The 22,421-nt window shown below is 49.4% G+C and overlaps 1 protein-coding gene across 1 annotated transcript in view; it reads right to left on the bottom strand.

Annotated features, from left to right (window-relative positions):
• Positions 1-22,244, bottom strand: part of LOC308426187 (myosin-3) — a 22,707-nt gene extending 463 nt beyond the window's left edge. Inside the window, exons 1-39 of the mRNA XM_080923943.1 lie at positions 22,185-22,244; positions 21,208-21,419; positions 18,769-18,912; positions 18,115-18,271; positions 17,668-17,695; positions 17,245-17,353; positions 16,660-16,752; positions 15,985-16,048; positions 15,802-15,900; positions 14,402-14,505; positions 14,184-14,322; positions 13,489-13,607; positions 13,257-13,406; positions 12,099-12,269; positions 11,706-12,012; positions 11,519-11,589; positions 10,498-10,585; positions 10,296-10,413; positions 9,806-9,929; positions 9,576-9,712; positions 8,807-9,062; positions 8,377-8,619; positions 8,108-8,284; positions 7,835-7,980; positions 7,660-7,750; positions 6,536-6,925; positions 6,314-6,440; positions 5,287-5,405; positions 4,917-5,113; positions 4,392-4,575; positions 3,597-3,762; positions 3,318-3,442; positions 2,548-2,856; positions 2,229-2,432; positions 2,016-2,141; positions 974-1,144; positions 767-871; positions 492-587; positions 259-396 (exon numbers count right to left, since the gene is read on the bottom strand). Of these exons, the coding sequence (XP_080780069.1) occupies positions 259-396; positions 492-587; positions 767-871; positions 974-1,144; positions 2,016-2,141; positions 2,229-2,432; positions 2,548-2,856; positions 3,318-3,442; positions 3,597-3,762; positions 4,392-4,575; positions 4,917-5,113; positions 5,287-5,405; positions 6,314-6,440; positions 6,536-6,925; positions 7,660-7,750; positions 7,835-7,980; positions 8,108-8,284; positions 8,377-8,619; positions 8,807-9,062; positions 9,576-9,712; positions 9,806-9,929; positions 10,296-10,413; positions 10,498-10,585; positions 11,519-11,589; positions 11,706-12,012; positions 12,099-12,269; positions 13,257-13,406; positions 13,489-13,607; positions 14,184-14,322; positions 14,402-14,505; positions 15,802-15,900; positions 15,985-16,048; positions 16,660-16,752; positions 17,245-17,353; positions 17,668-17,695; positions 18,115-18,271; positions 18,769-18,912; positions 21,208-21,411 (5,796 nt within the window). The 5' untranslated portion in view covers positions 21,412-21,419; positions 22,185-22,244. The remainder of the gene's footprint in view (positions 1-258; positions 397-491; positions 588-766; positions 872-973; positions 1,145-2,015; positions 2,142-2,228; positions 2,433-2,547; positions 2,857-3,317; positions 3,443-3,596; positions 3,763-4,391; positions 4,576-4,916; positions 5,114-5,286; positions 5,406-6,313; positions 6,441-6,535; positions 6,926-7,659; positions 7,751-7,834; positions 7,981-8,107; positions 8,285-8,376; positions 8,620-8,806; positions 9,063-9,575; positions 9,713-9,805; positions 9,930-10,295; positions 10,414-10,497; positions 10,586-11,518; positions 11,590-11,705; positions 12,013-12,098; positions 12,270-13,256; positions 13,407-13,488; positions 13,608-14,183; positions 14,323-14,401; positions 14,506-15,801; positions 15,901-15,984; positions 16,049-16,659; positions 16,753-17,244; positions 17,354-17,667; positions 17,696-18,114; positions 18,272-18,768; positions 18,913-21,207; positions 21,420-22,184) is intronic.
• Positions 22,245-22,421: the final 177 nt, after the last annotated feature.

Below are 22,421 nucleotides of genomic sequence, written 5' to 3'. Positions count from 1 at the left end.
AACCTCTCTCGTACCAGCAGAGGGCGCTGAAGAGATCGCGCTGCCTTTTTTTTTTTTTTTTTTTTTTTTTTTTTTTTTTTTTTAATTACAAAGGTGTTTCTGGTGGAGCTCTACCCAGGAAAATAGGTCAATGACTATAAAGAATATTCTTTCTCTGAGCTTGAGAATCTCCGACGGAGAAGTAGATGATCCCCTACAGCGACTTCCAGCTCTGAAGGGTCTGTATTTCTGTGGGAAAGGTTTCCCAGGTCAGCTTACCCGGCTAGAGGTGAAGTCCCGGGTCTTAGCCCGCAGCTTATTGACCTGCGACTCTGCGATATCCGCGCGTTCCTCGGCCTCCTCTAGCTCATGCTGGGCTTTCCGGAACTTGGTGAGATGAACATTGGCTTGTTCATCCTAAAGACAAAAGAGCCCAGCGGGTGAAATCTGCATGACCCTCTCTCGGATCTCCCCGTGGGAAACGGGCCAGGCCACACATGCGTCCGACTTACAGCCTCCTCGGCCTGCCTCTTGTAGGACTTGACTTTCACTTGAAGTTTATCCACCAGATCCTGCAATCTCAGCACATTCTTCCTGTCCTCCTCACTCTACAAATGAACATAGGGATGTCTATAAGGGGGAGGGCGGGGGGGACAGTGTTGTACCAGGGCGTAGCCAGTCTCGGGGTGGACGGGTGTTCTGTCCAGTTCCAAACTTTGAGTGGTATTTGTTTGGAGGGGAAAAAAAAAAAAAAAAAAAACTCGTATTGAGGGATCTTTCCACCTACCTGGTACGTGAGCTCCTTGACACGCCGCTCATACTTCCTCAGGCCCTTCACAGACTCCGTGTTCCTCTTCTGCTCCCCTTCCAGCTCAAACTCCAGCTCTCTGATCTGGAGAGAGGTTTGGGACGTTATTCTAGCACCGAGCTCTCAGTGGGGGTTGGGGGAGGGGACAGGCCGGGCTCGGCCAGGTAGAGTTCCTCCTGCAAGTACCCGCGTCTCCAGTTTCTGGATCTGCTTCTTGCCGCCCTTCAGCGCCAGCTGCTCAGCCTCGTCCAGACGGTGCTGCAGGTCCTTCACCGTCTGCTCCATGTTCTTCTTCATCCGCTCCAGGTGGGCGCTGGTGTCCTGCTCCTTCTTCAGCTCCTCCGCCATCATGGCGGCCTGAGAGGCAAAAGTGTGCGGGCAAGGCTCAAAGATCTTGCGGCTGCAGAAGCCGGAATTTTATGGGGAGCAGAGAACATGCTTTACAGAAAAGGACAGAGGGTAAGGTCATAAATAAGAACATGTCCCCCACGTTGAGACAGGACAAAAGCTACACCTGGGACATAAATTTTACAAAATAAACTACAAGGACTGAGTGAGAAGCAGTCTTCTGAACCTGGTCTCCTTGAGGCCTGTCCAAAGCCCAGGGGTCTCTCTCTCTCTCTCTCTCTCTCTCTCTGTCTCTCTCTGTCTCTCTCTCTCTCTCTCTCTCTCTCTCTCTCTCTCTCTCTCTCTCTCTCTCTCTCTCTCTCTCTCTGTCTTTTAATCATCATCAACACACAGTTTGAAAAGATCCTAAGGCTTGGAGGACATTAACCTGACACAGTAGAATCCCATCAGGGAGAGACTCAAGAAATAACACCTAAGGGAAAATAAAACCGCATGGCGGTGATATTCCCAAAGAAGGCAGTAGGTGGCGCCACTAGAGCTTCAGAACCAGAAAGTCTGGAGACCCAGGAAAGTTAGAGGAAAGGAGCCGCGTGATTGAGCAGCACCCGCAGAGGGTCTCATTTCCAGAAGCGAGTGAAAGAAACACCCCCGGGGGGGGAGTTTACTCCTATTCTGCCTTTCCCCCATCTGCCGGCTTTTAACGGTACAAGAGGGACCGGTCGAGTTTGAGGGGAGATGGGAGTGATCTGGCGTCAGCATGGACACCATGTGTTCCCTGAGAGGACAGACTTGTACCGGGCGTGTGTGGGGTTAGGGGAAAGAAAGGCTTTAATGAGACACAACATCAGCGGCCACAGTGGGGAGGAAGCAGGAGCCTCACGTCAGTGATGGCCTTTTTGGCCTTCTCCTCTGCGTTCCTTGCGTCCCTGCTGGCATCCTCCACCTCACTCTGGAGCTGTGTGAGATCAGTCTCCAGCTTCTTCTTGGTGTGGATGAGGCTGGTGTTCTGAGGAGGAGGAGGAGGGAGAGGAGGAGGGAGAGTCATACACAGCGTGTGGGGTGGGCCCTCCTACCCCAATGCTCCTGCCCTCACCTGGGTGTGCAGCAGCTGAACCCTCTCGTTGGAATCCAGCAGCTCCTGCTCTGCCAGCTTCCGGGCCCTCTCCGTCTGCTCCAGCGTGGCCCGCAGCTCCTCCACCTCGGCCTGCAGCAGGTTGGCTCTGCGCTCCACGATCGCCAGCTGCTCCTTCAGGTCCTCCTGGCCCCGGAGAGCATCATCCAGGTGCAGTTGGGTGTCCTAGCCAGAAGACAGAGTGTGTGAAGCGGAGAGCCAAGGACCACAAACCTTGAGTAGTCTTTTCCTATCTGGACACTGGAAAAGTCCCACCCCCACCCCAGGAAGCTCCGTTCACCTTCAGCTGCCCCTGGACACTCCGGAGGTGTTTGATCGTCTCTGCGGCCTGGCGGTTGGCATGGCTCAGCTGGATCTCAATCTCATTGAGGTCGCCCTCCATCTTCTTCTTCAGCCGGATGGCCTCGTTCCTGCTGCGCACCTCAGCGTCCAGAGCGCTTTGCATGGTCTCCACTGTTCTCTGGTAGTTCCTCTTCAGCTGTTCGATCTCTTCATCCTTCTCTGCAATCTTTCTATCGATCTCTGATTTCACCTGGGTCAGCTCAAGCTGGATCCTGAGGATCTTGGCTTCTTCGTGCTCAAGAGCTGCCTTTAAAAGGCCAAACAAAAAACGAATGGTTTCTGCGCCACAGGACCGTGGGTCAGCAGAGCCCCGAGGAGATATTGTAAATCCAATTCCATGGAAACTACCTTTAAATAAACTAACTTACCTTTAGTGCAGAAGTGAAACATTTTATGGTTATTCATTTACGATTGTGCACTCAAACGGGAAAAGTATTTACAATCTTCTAGTTGTTTAAGAACAAGAAGCACCTTGCAGCTCTTCTAATTTCAGCTAAGGGTTTGTAAAATTTCAGGTGTAAGCCTATTCTGATGTAATGATTTTTCTCCAATAAATGTAAGGTAGCTCACAGGCGTTATCTCACTCAGCCTCACAGTCACGAGGAAGGAGCAAGCATTGGGATCCTGATTCCAGAAACGGGAAGTGTGACCGTCTCAGGCACATACTGTTACCTCTGTTCTGGCTTCTGCCTCCCAACCCATCCTCACCTCTGCTTCCTCCAGCGCCATCTGGATTTCAGCCTTCTCTAGCTCCATCTGCTTTCTGGATTTCTCTAGCTCGTGGATGCTTTTACCGTTCTCCGCAATTTGTTCAGTGAGATCTGCTATCTCTTCTGCATTGAAATAAGTTCGAGTTGCATTTGGTCACCTCTGCACAGGCTCCCGGGAATACGAAGCACCCACTAAATGACCCACCCTCACACACTCTGGCCACAATGGGTGAAGAGAAGGGTTTCCCACAACCTCAGCCAGTTCGGAATGGCTTACGTTCTAAGTTCTTGTTCTCCCGTTTCACAGTTTCAAGCTGATCCAAGGCTTCCTCGTAGGCATTCTTCAGTTTGAAGAGCTCGGTGCTCAAGGATCGGGATTCCTTGAGAGCCGCCTCCAGCTCCGCTTGGCTCTCTTCACACTTCGTCTTCCACTCAGCTAACACCTGCAACAGCATCGTGGAAAGACTCTTAGGGGACCCTCTGCCAAGCTGCTAACAGAATGCCACCCCTGAAGAGACTACTTACTCTCAGAGTCAGGGCCTGGTCTAGATCACTGAACGAGCAAAGATTTCGTTTCACTAGCTTACTCAAGATAACCAATCAGTCACCGCTGTCATATCCAGAAAGCAGATGAATTCTTAAAGAAGAAATTAGCTAGACATAACTACCTTTTTTCTAATATATATATATATATATATATATATATATATATATATATATACACCTACCCTGAACAGATGTAGTTCGTTAAAGCACTTGTTCAAATCATGCTTGTCTATTGCAGGGAGGGGCCTAAGTTGGAGTCTCAGCCACCTAAAGATACAGGTATGGGTGATGGAAGAGATTGTGTCCTACGGGAAACTGTGTAACTGCTACAGCAATCCTCGGAAGGGACTTCTCTGCCCCATCCCATTCCTAGTCCTTGTCACAGATGGAGAAACAAACTGCTAGTGAGGTTTGAGGAACTTTTTAAAGGCCACCTGCTAAAAAGCAGGGAACCTGTCCCTTTCTCCTGCAGCCCCCACAACATGCCCACACTGGGGAGCTCAGCCAGCACGGAGCATCCCCGCACCTTGTCAAAGTTCCTCTGCTTCTTGTCCAGAGCGGCAGCCAGGGAGTTGGCTCTTTCCACATCCACCATCAGGTCCTCCACCTCCCCCTGCAGCCTTTGCTTGGTCTTTTCCAAGGAAGCGCATTTTGCATTAACAGCCTCAACCTGCTCCTCCGAATCCTGAAGGCGCTGAGCAAGCTTTTTCCTTCGAGAAGAGAAGAAAACCGATGCCATTACCTTTCAATCTTCTCGAGGATCACTGCGCATCTAGCTGGAGATACTAGTTGTGTGGCTCACACCTCTGCGCAGAATCCTTAAGAGAATCCCCCATCTGCTCAGAGTCTGTGACCAATGGCCTTTCTCAGGGCTAACCAGGATCCAATGAACTACCTTTCATTCAGTTACATTTTACATTTCAGCCAGTGTTACATTTACCGACTCCAGTGATAGGGAATTCTCCAGTAACAAAACAGATACATTCATTCACTCTAGAGCCAATGTGCTAAGCCACCAGATCCCTTAAGGGTTCTAATTAGAGACACATACTTGGCCTCCTCCAGCTCCTCCGTGCGCTGGATGGCATCTGTCTCGTATTTCGTCCTCCACTGGGCCACCTCGCTGTTGGCCTTGGACAGCGCCCTCTGCAGCTCGGCTTTGCCTTCCTGCTCCTCCTCGTACTGTTCCCGCAGCAGGTCACAGTCATGGCGGGACGACTGCAGGGCGTGGGCCAGCGCGTTCTTGGCCTTAAAAAAAAATCAAAAGACACCCCAATGGATTGGGACTGTGTGTAGCACACAAACCAGGTGTACCCTGCTCTCAGCACTGACTGAATTGTTGCTGTGTTTTTCAATCTTGCTTCTATTTTGCAGATGCCGTTTGAAAACGAGATCAAGAAAACATCCTTCAGAGTGGGTACCTTGTTCTCTTCCTCCAGTTGCCTCTTGAGCTCCTCTATCTGTTGGGTAAAGGCTTGCTTGCTCCTGGAAAGCTGAGATACTATGCTTTCCTTTTCTTCCAGTTGACGACTCAGCTCACCTATGTCAGGAAGGAAATAGCTCATTCATTCATTCATTCACTCAGTCACTCACTCATTCCCTCGAAGGCCAAGTGTAAAAAAAATTGTGCCAAACTGAGGGGTGGTGAAATAATAAAGGTGAGTCCCCCAGTCTTGAGAGTAGGGGCGTGTCCATGAAAATGAACTAGCAGCCTAATAAAATCCTGCTATATACCCTACGAAGCCAGGGGTGACCAGTGAAAGCTGAGAAAACCATTATGAGTTTGAACATCACCAGGGCACCTCTCCACTCCCAAAGCACCTCCCGAGTGGCTAACAGTTCCAGCTGTGTCATTGAGGAAAACACTTAGGACTTCGCCTCTCTGGAAATTCGAAGTTATACCCTTGGGTGAATATGGGCCAGCTGAGGGCTATGCAGAAGTCAGAGGGGAAGGCCTGCAGAAGTAGAAAGGCTAGGCTCCTCCTGATCCCATGCGGGTTTTGTCAGCTGCAAGTCTGTGTTGCTTGTGGAAGTCTGATCATCTGCTCCCTTCCTGTCTTCGCTGAAGATACTCTGTGTTCTCCTCCAGGAGGTCCAGGACAGCCTCTACTATGTGTTACCATTTACCTTTCTCTGAAAGTGTGTTTTTAGACAGCCTCCCTCACCAGGTGTGGTGATGCAAGGCCTTTAAAAACAGGGTTATGGAAGCAGAGGCAGGCAGGCCTCTGTTAAGTTCCGGGCCAGCCTGGTCTACACACGGAGTCCCAGGCCAGCCTGTTTCACACAGTGAATTCCAGTTCAACCGGGGTGATAGAATGGGACCCTGCCTTTAAAATAAAGCAAAGCAAAACAAAACAAGTTTCTCCCCACAAAAGGTGCTGCCCCTGCGAGGGAAAGCCTTCTGACATTCCAGCTTGGCATCCGGACATAGATCGGTGTTTGGCTCACCCGCCTCTGTCTGCAGCCTGGACTTCTGTGTGATCAGCTCACTTAGGCTCCTCTGCGTCTCCTCGTTCTTGCCCCTGGCCTCACTCAACTGGTCCTCTAGAGTCCGGCATATCTTCTCCAGGTTGGCCTGCAGATTGGAAAGAGGGGGGGGTAGGTCTGCAGGCGGCCTTAGGTTAACCCCACTGCAGGTTCCCCTGCGGGTCTGCTCCGCCGACCCCTCACCTTGGATTTGGACACACTCTCCACACTGCTGGCGAGGTCGTCGATCTCCAGCTTGAACTCGCTCTTCTCCTTCTCCAGCTTCTGCTTCACCCGCTGCAGGTTGTCAATCTGCTCCGCCAGCTCCGCCGCGCTGTCCGCGTGCTTCTTCCGCAGGGTGGCCACGGTGGCCTCGTGCTGCAGGGTGGCCTCCTCCAGGTCCCTGCGCAGCTTCAAGAACTCAGCCTCACGCTTCTTGTTCAGCTCAATCTGGGTAGAGGTGACACCACCCGCCTCCTCCAGCCGCTCGCTCAGCTCCTCCAGCTCGCGGGCGTAGTCGCTGCGCTGCTTCTCTGTCTTGGCCCGGGTGGCCCGCTCTGCCTCTATCTCTTCCTCCAGCTCCTCGATGCGAGCCTATAGAGAGCGGCCAGATGCCCAAGGGACTCTCAGGGTCACAGCAGCCAACATGGCGTCGGAATAGGTGTCATTAACCCACGAATGCATGAAGAAGATAACTTGTACTTAAATGGCGGCACATGACTCGTCTATAAAAAGAACGAAGCCCTACCATTTGCAGCAAAAAATGGAGAACACCAGACACTGGGAAAAGGAAGTTGGTGCACGTTTTCACGTGAACAATTTGTTTAAGTCAATCTGAATAGGAAATGGTGATTGCTAAAGGTGAGGAAGGTGGGGGGAGTGATTAAGAGGGGGCTGGGTCAGTGAGCACTATAAGCACATGATGAACTAGCACATGGAAGCCCATTAATATATACATAATATATAATTTGATGATGATGATGATGATGATGGTAGAGAAGATGAGATTATGTTCTCAACAGATGAATCTGCTCAGGAATGTTCCCCCAGAGAAGTATAAATGCCGCTGATTTTCTTCCAAGTGAATCTTTTCCTGCACCAGTATGGTCACTGACTACCCTGGGAATCCCTCCATCTACCCCCATGCATTCTGTTGCAAGTTTGGGGGACATGGTCATCACCGTCACCAATGCTATGTCAGCCTGTCAGAGTGAGGTCCCATGAGGCAGCCACAGGGCTCTACCCTCCCTACTCTGACCTCAGCAGACACCGCTCAGGTTGCTGGGTGACCCACACAGGCAAGCGAGGGCTGACCGCCTCCTTCTTACCTGTAACTCTTTGATTTTCTTCTGAAGCTGGAGGCTCAGTGTCTGCTCGTCTTCCACTTTGCTTTGCAGCTGGCTGTATTCAAAGTCCTTCCTGCAGCAGGACATAGAAAAACTCATGAAGACGGGATCCCCGGCCACTCCCGGGACGGAAGCTGTGTTGGGGGTGGGGGCATACTTTTTGAGCCTCTCATCCAGTTGTTGCTTGTCGTTCTCCAGATCTAATATGGATTCTTGGGCAAGCTTCAGGTCTCCCTCCAGCTTCCTCTTGTTCCTTTCCAGGTCCACACGTAGCTTCTTTTCTTGTTCGAGGGAACTCTCCAGCTACGAGAGGCATCATTTTCCCTTTAGGATGAACTGATTTCCGGTAGGATGACCCCAGCCCCGCCCCTACCCAGGGCTCTTCCGCCCTGGAGCCTCAAGACTCCTGAGACTGACGCCCCGGGCTCACATCATCCACTTGCTGCTCCAGCTTGCTCTTGAGCTTGCTCAGAGAATTGACTTTGTCCTCCTCAGCCTGGAGGTCGTCCAGGGTCTGCTGGTGGGCCTCCTGGAGGGCCTTCTTCTCCCGTGTTAGCTTTGCAATAGTCTCATCCAGGCCTGCCAGCTCTTCTGTAAGGTTTTTTACCTAAAAAGAAGCTGCAGCATTAGAAGCAGAAGTAGGGCTTGGTTAGCAGTGAGTACGCTGGGCTGAAGAGAGACCGCAGGAAGAGCAAGTACCTTGTTCTCCGTGGCGTGCTTCTCCTTCTCAACCTTGGCCAGTGTCAGCTCTAGGTCATCGATGTCCTTCTTCAGCTCTGAGCACTCGTCCTCCAGCTTCCTCTTCTTGGCTGTGAGCTCAGCGTTGATCTCCTCCTCGTCCTCGGCTCTCTCCGTCACCTCTTTGATTTTGGCCTCCAGCTGGAACTTGGCTTTGATCAACTGGTCACATCGTTCCTCCGCATCCAACAAATTCTCACTCTCCTTTAAAAAGAAATCCCAATTCCCTTTGAGGAGAGAAGATTTGAGGCACTGCCATCTTTCTTGATGAAATCCTCCATGAAGCACTCCAAGAAAAACCTACCCATGTCCCACCCTCAAGTTAATCCAGATTTTCCTAAAATGGTAATCAAATCTAGGGTTTGAAAAAGCAAGAATCCTAAGGACATACAGCCTGGACTTGGAGTTGCAGGTCATTCTTCTCTTGTACCAGAGTGACCAGCTTCTCCTCCAGCTCCTTCCTCTTTGCCTCCGACTTGGCCAGCTCGTCTTTGGTTTTCTGGAACTCCTCCTTCATGGTGGCCATCTCCTTCTCGGTCTCCGCGCTCTTTAGCAGGGGCTTGATCTTGAAGAAGAGCTTCATCCAGGGCCAGTGCTTGACGTTCATGAAGGCTCGGATGTTGTACTGGATGCAGAAGATGGACTCCCTGCAAACAAAGCAAGATGGCTCAGCAGGGAAAGGTGCCAATGCCAGGCCTGACGGCCTGAGCTTGATTCTCAAGCCCCACAGAATGGAAGCAAGAACTGACTCCTGCAAGTTGTCCTCTGACCTCTACTAGTGTGCCTTCACGTACGTACTCACACACATAAACGCAAAGCATAGACAGACAGATAAGATAGATAGATAGATAGATAGATAGATAGATAGACAGACAGACAGACAGATAAGACAGACAGACAGACAGATAAAGGCATATTTTTTTTTAAAAAAGCAGCCTGGCAGTGGTGGTGCACTTGGTTGTACTTAGGAGGCAAAGGCAGGCAATTCTCTTGAGTTTGAGGCCAACTTGGTCTACAGAGTGAGTTCTAGGACAGCATAGAGCTACAAAAAGAAACCATGTCTCAACAAACAACACATTGCTCATTCCCATAATGGATTCTCTCCTCCCCCTCCCACCTTCTCCCAAAGAGCTCATGCTTAAACCAAGACCCCACTCAACCTCCTCTGCATCATCTTCTGGAATTCCACACGCATGAGGAACCCTCTGCACACGGCTTGTGTCCGAGTGATCAGTTTGGCCAAACGCTCATCCCGCATCTCTTCCAGGGTTCCAAGCAAGCCAGCCTTGAAGAACACCTTCAGAAGGATGGATGAGAAGAATGACGCACCCGGCTCATTGTGCTAAGAGAATGCAAAGGCCAACAGCATGAGGGAGAACTGATGAGTTACCTTGGTGTGTCCAAATTTGTACTGAGTGTGGTCGATGTCAATGGAAGCCAGGAGCTTCTCGCAAGCTTTCTTGCTGTCAATGAACTGGCCCTCTGGGATTGCGCTGGCATTCAACACTCGGTATCTGCCATTGTAGACACCGAAATGATCAAGGTATTGGCAAAGATCAAGGATCACAGGCCTCTCTTCCTACAGACCAGAAAGCCTAGTTCCCAGGAAGTAAGGAAACTTGCCCATAGTCACTTTGCTGGAATCTAGGCCTTTGGATTCTTGGGACAGGGCTTTCTTTCCCTAACCTGTTATATATCAGACAAGTTCCAAAGAAACTTAGATGATGCAAGAACATGAACCTCCACCAAACTGTAGGTTATTTCACATGGAAGACCACCCACAAATGCTCTTTGGAAATGGGTCTTTTCGTATGATATTTCTTCCCTCAGATCCCAGCCCTTATCCATGACAAAAGACAAACAGCATCTCGGTGATGTACCTCTGTTTAAAGTCTCCATACAGGATCCTGTTGGGGAACCCCTTTCTGCAGATGCGGATGCCTTCCAGCACCCCGTTACACCTGAGCTGATGCAGGACCAGGCTGTGTTCCATGGCCCCTGAGAACACAGACAAGATATCTGAGCTTCACCCACGAGTCCTTAAAGACTGAGCAGCAACCTCAGGGCTGGCAGGTGTCTTACCTGGGGTCTTGGTTTCGTTGGGAATGATACAACGCACAAAGTGTGGGTGAGTGGTTCTTAAATTGGACATCAGCTTGTTCAAGTTTTCCTAAAAGGGAAAAAAAAAATCATTTCTTTGGGCAGTCTACTGTAAACTTCCACAGAGACAAATACCTGCGTGGTGGTGAAAACTGAACTATATGGCTTCAACTTGAGAATTGTGACAATAACTCTGCCTTTGAATAGTCCCAAACCCAGAGATGCAGACAACCGCCATAACTTGAACATCCCCATCTTGAAAATCGAAAATGTTCTAAAGTCTGCAAGTTTTCTTCTATAAATCTGAATGATTTTTTTTTTTTTTTGAGTACCGACACACAAATAGAACATTGCACCTTACGTAGGCAAAAAAAAAAAAAAAAAAAAAAAAAACAGAAGTGTGCTTCAGATATCAGCAATGTGCTACAAGTGATCTACACATCCTTCCTGTACAAGGCACATATGAAACACAGTGGATTTTGTGTTTAGATTTGGATCCCATACTTGAGAAGTCTCATAATAGATGGATCAGTCAAAAAAAAGGAGAAAAACAAAAAACAAAAAACAAAAAAACAAAAACTGAAGTCTGAGTTTTGGTCCCAAGCACAGGGAAATGTGACCTGTCTGGTCATCTTTCTCCCAGGTTGCAAGATGGTCACTGACTACAAAATGGTTTCCAAAATGAACACAGAAAATGTGTCTGTCGCTGCCAGGGGCCTGGATAGTACTGCAGGCATACTGAAGACAACTAGACAATTGGAACTGAAAACTCACTGCCCACAGCCAGCCAGACCTGCTAGTTACAGTACATGGTGGAGCAAACCCTGGCCCCACATTTGTTAAACCTCATCTGTATATTGTCAGACTTTCTACTAATCTCACTCTGAGAGAACCGTCAGGCAGCATTACTAAGCCCTGCATGAATCAAGCCTACGATCTCAACATGGCTCATTTTGCTGTGACTCGGGTAAACTGTGAGTGGCTTAATTCAAATCTGTCCTACCCTGAACAGTGCAGAGACTGTCTGGAAGGAAGAGCCTTTCTTCTTAGCGACTTTCTTCTTCCCACCATCAGCTGCAAGACACAAAAGAGCAAAAGCACTGTGAGTGGATGTAGTGAGACTTTTGGGTGCTGTGGGAAAGGGAGATTATGTGAGGATGAAGCTCCTATGTCTGAAGGCCGTTAGTTACCATCTGTTGTAGCGAAGGTGGCATAGAGATGTGCCAGGAGTCTGTTGGAGGATTTCTGGTACAGTCCCACCACGGTCTCATTCAGGGGATCCTTATTCTTCTCCAGCCAGCCTGAGACACTGTAGTCCACGGTGCCAGCATAGTGCACCAGGGAGAAGTGGGCCTCGGCCTTGCCTTTGACCACCTTAGGCTTCTGGAAGTTGTTGGATTTTCCCAGGTGCTGGTCATACAGCTTGTTCTTGAAGGAGGTGTCTGTCGCCTTGGGGAACATGCACTCCTCTTCCAGGATGGAGAAGATGCCCATCGGCTGGATTGAAGGCGAGGCAAAGCAGCAGAGTGAATACGAGCAGAAAGAACATGGGAAGAGGGCACAGAGCAGACGGGGTGGGATACCTTCTCGATGAGCTCGATGCAGGCCGCCAGGTCCATCCCAAAGTCGATGAAGGTCCACTCGATGCCTTCCTTCTTGTACTCCTCCTGCTCCAGCACGAACATGTGGTGGTTGAAAAACTGTTGCAGTTTCTCGTTGGTGAAGTTGATACACAGCTGCTCCAGGCTGTTATACTGAGGCCAAAGCATAACGTTTGTGTGAAAAAATTAGACCTCCTTCGAAATGGAAACACCATCAGCATTCCTCCTCATAGGTCATAGGTCAGGTCCCCAGAGCCAATCATGAGTCTTCCACTTATGTGTTTCTCTCACCTTTGGGCCCTTCTTGGGCATTTATTTTGTGTTATGCTTCCGCATGCTTGACAGGCTTCTGTTTCTTCTTGACTAAACTATAAGCTCCCCTTCTCCCCACCTGCATGGCTGCCACCCGCAAACACTGAATACACATTTGCTTCTAACTCAGAACTAGTTAGATAATTGTATCAACTAGTACACAATTAGACAATATCAATTTCTCTGGCCCTCTATTAGATTTTTCTTAATTCTACCTATTTGGTGATATCTGTTTTTAAAAGTCCACTTGAAGAAAGTCTATAGCCCTGTGTGTATCCACATGTGCACGAAGTATGTGTGTGTGTGTGTGTGTGTGTGTGTGTGTGTGTGTGTGTGTGTATACCTGCAGAGGCCAGAAAACAACTTTGGGTGTCATTCCCCAAGCAACATCCACCACCCATCCTCTCTATCTATCTATCTATCTATCTATCTATCTATCTCTATCTCTATCTCTATCTCTCTTGGACAGGATCTCTTGACATGGAAATTTCTGGGTAGGGTAGGCTGACTGACCAGTAAGCTCAAGGATCTGATTGTTTCTGCATCTCCACTTCTGAGAACACATCACTATGCCCAGATTTATTTGTTTGTTTTTTTAATTTGAGTGTCCAAGAAATCACACTGAGCTCTCCCTGCTTTCGAGGCAGGTAGTTTACTGAGTCAACCATCTCTTTGTCCTCTCCAATTGCCTTAAAATAATATAAACTGTCCTGATATGCTGTCTCTCTTCTATCCAGTCTTCCTACAAGAAAACCATCTTGGTGCCCTCTTTTTTAGGCTTATGAAAACTCCCATATGAAGAGATAAGAAAACATAAATAATTCAAACCTCAAAAATCTCAAAACCTGCAATGTCCAAAACCCCAATGAAGTGCTGTCTTGGTAGCTTGGTGTCCAGCTGCTGGTTAATACGGGTGACCATCCACAGGAACAGCTTCTCATAAACGGACTTGGAGAGAGCGTTCACAGCATGGTGAACCTATCAGAGGGAAGGCCAGCAAAGTAGTAAGAAGGCCGCCATTAGGGCTCGATGCCCCTCCTGCACTTGAGGTGGTTCTTACCTGGTCCACAGTCTGGCCCTTTGTAACGTACTCGTTCCCAACTTTCACTCTGGGAAAGCACAAGGCTTTGAGGAGGTCTGAAGAGTTCAGGCCCATCAAGTAAGCTGTTTTGTCCGCCACTGGTCAGAGAGAAAAGATCATGTTCAGCGAAGCAGAAGGAAAGCCATTTTCATAGTCCTTGTCCCATTAGTGTCTCTGTGGGGCCTATGACACTACCATCCAGAGAGTGTGGCAGACTTCATGGAGCAGCAGGATGGGGCTCCAGAAAGCCCTGGCCATTTCACATTGCATCCAGAATAAGACCTTGCTAGGAATTCAGCAAAAGTAAGTGGAAGGACCAGAGAGATGGCTCAGCAGGGGAGGCATGGGGCACCACACTCGGCAGCTGAGTTTGATCCCAGGGACTTGTATTGTAGAAAGAGAGAACTGACTCTTAAAAGTTGTACTCTGACTTCAACACATGAGGTATGAATTTTTGCGCACACACACACACACACACACACGTGCACGCACTGAAATAATAATATTTTTAACTAGATGGTGATGGCTCCTTATATTCATTGCAGGCCCAGAAAAGGTTCATCCACCTCTCCAGAGGGAAAGACAGATTAATCATTTTCAAGACAGGCTCTGGATGGCCCCAGGGGAGTGACCTCTCTGCTCCCACTCTGAAGCCTGCTATGGTGACACTGTACCTTCGGTGCCATCCGGCTCAGCCTGCTCCTCTCGCTGCTTCTGCTTGAACTTCATGTTCCCATAATGCATCACGGCCCCTGTGAGTTTATAAAGTCCAGATTTCTCCTCCGGCGTGAAGCCCAGAATGTCAATGGCACTCTGCAGTGGAAAGAACAGCTTGTCTACCCATCGCCCTCACTATGTGGAGGCTCTCCCACCTTGCTATGGTCCTTCTTACGTCTGTAGCCAAGAGCTCCTCCGCATCGTCGATGCTGGCCACCAGGATTTCACCCTGGCTGATGAATGGGTAGTCGTAAGGGTTGGTTGTGATCAGCAGCAACTCTGAAGTGAGGAATTCATACATGCCCAGTGAGAACTCTCCCAGTGAGCTCCCGAGCCCTGGCCTGGGGCTTCAAACACTAGGGTCAAAATTAAATGCAGAAGTAGAACACTCTAGAGCAGTGGTTCTCAACCTCAGGCTTGTGACCCCTTTTGGGGGTTAAATGACTTTTTCTTAAGGGTCACCTCAGACCATTGGAAAACACAGGTAGGTTTTGAGGCTTGGCAGAACTATAGTTATGAAGTCGTAACAAAAATAATCCGATGGTTGGGGGTCACCCCAGCGTGAGGAACTGTAATAAAGTGTTCCGGCATTAGGAAGGTTGAGAACCACTGTAGGTCTAGGGGAAAGTGCAGTCTTCCGTGCCGTGTAAGTTGGGAATCCTAGGGGGAAAATATTTGTGGGTTTGCTTTACAAATGAATGTTACAAGCCAGTGTGTGTGTTCAGGACAGTGAATGAGAAAACCTGGGTTTTAGCGTTTTTAAAGTTGGCTGAAAACTAACAGCCTGTTTGCAGGATGGAGCTCAGAAGGCTAAGCTATTACAGACAGAAAATAAGGAAGGTAGGGAACACACGGGCCTCTACTGGCTGAGAACACATAGAGATAGAATGACGCTCCCTGGCCGGCTTGCACCAACCTTATGTGAGCTGAGATTTGTTCCTACGTTGAAACACAAGGGGGAGCTCAAGGACCACTAACTGCTTAACTATTCAAGGACTACCATAGCACCAATAATGATTTTGCCACATTAACAGCACATCTGATCGGATATTTCAAATGGATCCAGTGAGCCTGGGGAGATGGCTCAGCAGGTAAAGTGCTTGCTGTAAGGACTGGAGTTCGAATCCCGAAACCTCATACAAAAGTCAGGTGGATGTGAGGGTCAGCTTGTAATCCATCCCCAGCTCTCGGAAGGCAGAGACATGGATCTTAGCAGCATTCTGGCAAACTACAGTTAGCTCCAGGCTTGGTGAGAGCCCTTGCCTTAATGCAATAAGGTTCAGAGAAATCAAGGAAGGCACACAGTGCCATTTCTCGGGCCTCGTTAAGCATGTAAGTGCACATAAATACACCAGTGGATAACACGCGCACCTCCATACACATACTCACATAAATGCTACATAGTTCTAAAAACTGATACAGTTGCTGCCCAAAGAGCCATATCCCATGGCTGATATAAATCTTTATTGGCCTGTGGTGTCATCTACAGGTGCAATTAACTCCTGGGTCTAATGATCCAACCGCCCAAAGGGTGACTTCATTCCCTCCAAGCCCCACCCTACCCTATCAGCTCACCAATGAGCTCCGGCTTCTTGTTGGAAAGAATCTGGTAGAAGATGTGGTAGCTTCTCTCAGCCTTCAGCTGGAAGGTGACTCTGGACTTTTCCAGCAGATCTGGAACAGAAGCACAGGGCCTGTCAGGGTTCACAGTGTTCCCTGTGGCTCAGAGGATCCATCCATCCCGCGGAGCCTCCTTACAAGTTTCAATATCTGCAGAGGCCAGCTTCCCAGTGGTGCCAAAATGGATTCGGATGAACTTGCCCTGCATAGAGGGAGAGAGAGAGAGACCAGATCCTTCCATGACTGAGGAACGTCCTCTGGATTCCTGAGCAAAGCCCGTCGGAGCCTTCCTCCTGTCCCTTCTTCCTCTATTTGGTGTGTCTGCCTCTCCCTGGTCTTCCCATATCTCATTTAATGAAATAGCCAGGATGCTGAACTATGTCACTTTCCTGATTCCTTCCTACTGTGCTTAAAACAAAGCCCAAAGTCTTCCTCAGGACTAATGCCCTTGTTAGTGACGGGGTTCTTCATCTTCTGCCCCCCACCTACCGCATGGAGCCTCCGCAGGAATGCTTCATACACCATCCCACCCTGAGAAGCATGAAGCCACTCTTCCCCCCATCCTCTTACCCTGCAGCTTTGGCTCATGTAGCCAACCCCCAGCAAACCCTTACCAGCCAGCCCTATCTGTTGGGGACCTGGTCCCCAATTTCTCAGTTACAGCCTGGGGTTTTTGAACCTGACGTACATGTGACCCGTGCATTTGCTTCTTTCACGGTCTCTCCCCACTGGGCTGTAAGTTCCCCAAGCTCTGGCCCCTGGACCGTCCACAGGCTGAAAAGAAGAGCCTGTCACACTCAAGGGCAGACTCACAAAGCGGGAAGAGTTGTCGTTCCTCACGGTCTTGGCGTTCCCAAAGGCCTCCAGCAGGGGGTTGGCGCTGATGATTTGATCCTCTAGCGTCCCCTAAGCAAGAAATCCAGGAAGAAGGGGAAATGTGTCTGTAAGCTGCAAAATCCTCATTTAAAAAAAAAAAAAAACCAAACATCATCTGCTCTGCTTCTCCTGCCTGCCTCGCTTCCTGGCTGCCCCAGTGGCTTGATTTAAAAGACCAATCGATTCAGCAGCATGGCTTCCCGACACACTTCTGCATCTCTCCAGCCTTGTTCGCAGTTGGATCTCTTGAGTGGCCATGCCTTTGTTTGACCCTCCGGTTAACGAGGCTGCCTGTGTTCCTCTCACACTGAGTCAGAGGATATGTGTTCCTCACTGTGCTCTTGGGCTGCTCTCTGTGAGGCCACCCTGAAGGAACAAACTCACTGATTTGACCCCAAATGTCCCCCCTCTTATAAAGTCATCTGCTAAGGAATCACGGGGTCTGGATGCAGGGTCAGTCCCGCGCTGATGCTTATATTCTTCCACCCTAGCCCTCACTCTTTTCCCTGCTCCCGTCCCCACCTTCATTTTGGAGTCCTTCTTCTTGGCCAGGTCCCCAGTGGCTGCAATTGTTGCAAAGTACTGGATGACCCGCTTGGTGTTCACCGTCTTCCCGGCCCCGGATTCTCCGCTATTTAGAAAGATGGAAAGAGAGAGAAATCCGTCCTGCTCATAAACCAGCACCTTAAGATGTCATCTGGTGGCAGTCAACACATCTGGCACATACGTCAAACGAGTACGAGCCGCCATACGGAGGGACAGAGGACCTGGTCAGCCTTAATCATTCCAAGCATGGGTACTACAAGTTTTCTGAGGCTGTTTTTACCCACCCCGACCTGTCTTTTCACCATGGGCTCTGCTCCAAGCACAGTCTAATTAATGAATAGAGCTGAGGGATACATCCACGGCCCCAGCTGAGAGAGCTCTCTAAGCGGGGATACTCACGTGATCAGGATGGACTGGTTCTCGCGATCTGTGAGAGGGAAGGAAAGCAGAGCTGACGGCTATGTCCAGAGAGGTTCTTATCCGTCATGCAAGCGGTGGGTTTCAACTGTTCCCTTCCTTTCCCTTTACTTGTTTGCTTGTTTGTGTGCCTGCTTAGTCATGGCTAGGGATTTAAGAGCATCTGCCCTGAGAACGCGACTCAGAGAAGTCAAGCTCTTGATGGAAGCGGAGGCTTCTCATCCTCAAAGATGGTCAGTCTTTGTGATGCATAAGAAAATTCTTTCCTATGGCCTAACCAATACTTACGCTAAATGCAAACTCCTCACCCCACGGACCTAAAGCCTGTCTTCCTCCTTATCCCCTCCTTCTCTAGGGCCTCGCACCAGAGTGCCCCGAAACTGTCTGGTACCCACTCCCTACACCCATACTCCCTTCTCGAAAACTCACCCGTCAGCATGAACTGGTAGGCGTTGTCAGAGATGGAGAAGATGTGGGGCGGGGCCTCCTGGCGCTTTTTGCCTCGGTAACCGTCCACCACCTCAGGGTTGTACACCGGCAGCCACTTGTAGGGGTTGACGGTGACACAGAAGAGGCCTGAGTAGGTCTGTGGGAGAAAAAAAATACATACATACATACATATGTATATACATATATACATGTATTATATGTGAGATTATATATGTGATATGTGTGTATATGTGTGTGTGTGTTTTGCCTTTACTAAAATCCCAGACTGCTTTTGATAACTCTTAAAAATATCATGATTTCTATTGATGAATGAAGTAACTGAAATTCAAGGGGGAAAGTAGTAGCCAATTCTCTCACAGCTAATAGCATGCTCAAGGTGACCTCTGCTTTCTTGCTCTTTGGGGCTCTTGTTCCATCCTTCACTTGCCTTTCACTTTTTTCCTCCCTTCCTCCCTCCCTCCCTTCCTCCAGCCCCTCCCCTTCCCATCCCTTCCATCTCTGTCTTTTCTGGTCCTTCATTTCTCTACTTCATCTCCTCTCTTTTGGCAAACAGGGATCTTTCGAAGTGCCCTCCCCCGACTCCTCCACTCCCGTCTGACATCCCAGCATAGCCTGTGGTGACTAGCCACTCACGTAGATCATCCAGGACGTGTACCGCTCCTTGAGGTTGTACAGCACAGCCGGCTCATTCAGGTGGGTCAGCATGGCCATGTCCTCGATCTTGTCAAACTTGGGGGGGTTCATGGCGTACACATCCTCTGGTTTAACCACCAGGGTCTGAAAAGATAGACTCACGAGGCTTATCTAATGTTCCCCAGCCATCAAACTGCTGTGGCTGTCTGGCATCTTAGGAGAGACTGCAGTTCAGGGAGCAGAGGAAATGCTTAGTGATAGTGAGGGAAAGCAAGGTTAGGGGTATGTGGCAGTGGGAAAGCATGTGGTCTGCTTCCACATAGGTCTATGGGAGAAAAAAATACATTATACATATATGCATATACATATATACATGTATTTTATATGATATGATATATATGTATGTGTGTTACCTTTACCATTTATTATCCCAGACTTCTTTTGATAACTCATAAAAAAATTATTTCTATTGATAAATGAAGTCCACTCAGGACTATTGATTCTGTCTCTCTGTCTCTATTTCTGTGTGTCTTTCTCCCTGTCTCTCTTTGTGTCTATGTCTTTGTCTCTTAGTCCCTCTGTCTCACTCTCTTTCTCTGTCTCTCTGTGTCCCCAGCCCCGTCTCACTCTCTGTGTTTATGTCCCTCTCTCTGTGTGTTTCTCTGTGTCTCTGTCTCTCTATTTCTCTGTCTCTGTCTCTCTCTCTCCCTCTCTCTGTGTCTTTCTGTTGAATCTGGGGTTGGGGGGATGGTGACTGATACGATGAACAGTTTCTGAGGACTAAGTGGGGGACCTGTGACACAGAATTGGGGCCAAAGGAAGCTGTTTGGCTGTGGCATTGGTTGTCTCTGTAGCTCTCCTACCTGCTCAGGGTAAAGGGTGTGTCTGCAGCAGGCCTGACCAGGGGCAACAGAGAATGAGAGAAGAGGCACTGAAGCCCTGGGCTAGTGCCTATAGATCCTGCTAATTCCACTGCCCTGTAGAAGCAGACACCAGCCCTGAGAACCACGCCCCCATCTATGTAGAAGCAGCTGCCAGGGCTGAGAACCACGCCCCCATCTATGTAGAAGCAGCCATCCAGCCCTGAGAACCACGCCCCCATCTATGTAGAAGCAGCCATTCAGCCCTGAGAACCACACCCCCATCTATGTAGAAGCAGCCATCCAGCCCTGAGAACCACGCCCCCATCTATGTAGAAGCAGCCATCCAGTCCTGAGAACCACGCCCACATCTATGTAGAAGCAGCTGCCAGGGCTGAGAACCACGCCTCCATCTATGTAGAAGCAGCCATACAGCCCTGAGAACCACGCCCCCATCTATGTAGAAGCAGCCATCCAGCCCTGAGAACCACGCCCCATCCTACTTCCTCTACCACCTTTCCCACTCAATGGGAAAGAGCCACTGGCCCACCCTTCCCTTTCTGCAGTATCCCTAGGGCTCTGCTTTGAAAGGAAGACTTTCATTACCAAGGCCTAGGGCTGTCTTCTGTGGAAGGCCTGAGGCCCAGTGGGTGGGCTTTCTCTTTAGGAGTGACTCAGGAAATAGCCCATCCCTGAGCATTGTGGGCCACAGAGTTACCTTCCTTCCCTCCCTTAATCCACTTGGGTTCTCTTGACCACTCCAGGCACATTCTTCCTAGACCCTGTGAGAATCCTACGCTGGGTCCAGCTCATGTGCTGGGTCTAACTCCTGTCTTCTGTCCTGCTCTGGAAGCCCATTCTCCGGTTTTTAATCTGAGATAAAGGGAGATGCCTTCATTCTGGAAGCTTCTACGCTGGTGCTGCCCATTCCCTCCCTGCTCCAGTGAATGATGTCATTTTGTCTCTTGTGTCTTCTCTGTTCCTGTCCCTGCTTCTGCCTCCGACATACACACCCTCACACACGTGATGGTTGAAAGCAGGACTTAGCATATGCCCGGCCAGTGTTCTATCTCTGAACCATACCCACAGCTCTTTTGTTTTTCTTCCTTGAAACATTTCCAGATTTGGGATTTTCTAAAGCCCCTAAATTCCTCCCACAGAATATAGTAAACCCAGTTGCCCATCCCATTCCAGTAACAGAGAGCCTAGTTCTTTGATCTTCTTGTCCTTTAGGATACTTTATCCATCATCCTTCCTTCTTTGGTTAGATAGCCACTGACAGAGCTAGGCGAACCCACACAGGGTGGGTATTCTAAATGCACCCCACCTTTGAGGCAGTGAGGATGGTTCTCTGACCCAGAACAGTGCAGTGAGAAAAAACACCCAAAATTAAATGCTTTTTAGTCAGCCACCAGGGTACCCATCTCCTAGTGTCTGGAATTCCTAGCGATGTTTCAGATGCTGAATTCCAGACCCAGGCTCTGGCTCCAGAAGTGGGTGGGGGAAGGGTACATGCTTATGCAAAGCCCCTGGAGGATCTTGGGCCAGTGCTGAGAAAGAGACAGAGCAAACGTCTCACCCTGCTGTCTTCTGTCTCCACAGTGACTTTCCCATCCTGGCTACTCTTAATTTTCCCCTTGGCATATTCTTCCTTTGAGTCAACCACAAAGCAATAGGTTTTGGCGTCGAACGGTTGGTTCTGGGCTTCGATCCTCTCCTTTTCCGACTTGCGGAGGAAAGGTGCGGCTATGCCAAACACTTCCATCTCGGTGTCGCTACTCATGGCGTCAGCTGCAAAACAAACCACCCGTGAGCCCGGCTGCTCCCTGGGCTGGCAGCCTGCAGCCCACCCTGCTCATCCTAGTATCAAGGCCACCCTGCAGTGGACTGAAACCTCTCAGACAAGGTCAGGGAGATCTCTGGACTGCTCCATGCCCAGTGAAGCTCCGCACAGAGCTCAGCACTGGGAAAATATAATCCACTCAAATGTGTTGAGTTGCTACTGGATGTCATGGGTTTAGAATCTGTTTAATCCAAGTGTCTGGTGAAGGGACCTTTGAAAAGCTACTTTTGACACTTTGTCTTCCTTTTCTGAGAAGCATGAGTGTGACCAACAGAACATTCAAAATTAAATACCATTAAAAAAAAAATAAGTAAAGGCATTCCTCAAAGAGAGAGGGCTAAGCAGAAAATGGCAGAGGCAGTTTTGAACTGTTTTGAATCCGACATGGTTTCTTCCTCTCATGCCAAGACTAAACTGAAGGCCAGGTATGGTGGTCTATGCCTTTAATTCCAGCACTTGGGAGGCAGAGGCAGGTGGATCTCTGTGAGTCTGAAGCCAGCTTGGTCTACCTTGATCTCTGCCATCCAGGGCTATACCTCGAGATCCTGTCTGAACAAACAAACAAACAACAACAAACCGCCACAAAGAATAGAGGGGAGTATTCTGTACTTAAGCTCCAAAACTCCCCAGGGCACGGCCATGAAAGGGCAACTGGTGATCTGGGTTTTTCCTGAAGACTTCCTGAAGCCCTGCGATGTGGCCCCAGTTCTCACCTGAGTCACACCAGCAGGACAGCAGAAAACAGCAGCAGCAGCCGTGGGCCTATAGGACCTGCAAGAGCATGCACACGGAGGAGCTCAGTGATCGCCATGACATCTGCTTCTGTGATGAACCCAGGCTCAACTAAGACACACAAAGGACTGGACAGAAAGAGCCTTAGCCTTGAGGCTAGCCCTAGAACTGCAGACAGGTCACCGTCTACAGCTAGGCATAGCTACCAACTGCCTGAC

This window comes from Micromys minutus (assembly GCF_963924665.1).
Source record: "Micromys minutus genome assembly, chromosome: 10".
NCBI lineage: Eukaryota > Metazoa > Chordata > Mammalia > Rodentia > Muridae > Micromys > Micromys minutus.
The sequence above is the reverse complement of the archived record's forward strand: the minus strand, read 5'-3'. Positions and strand labels throughout refer to the sequence as shown.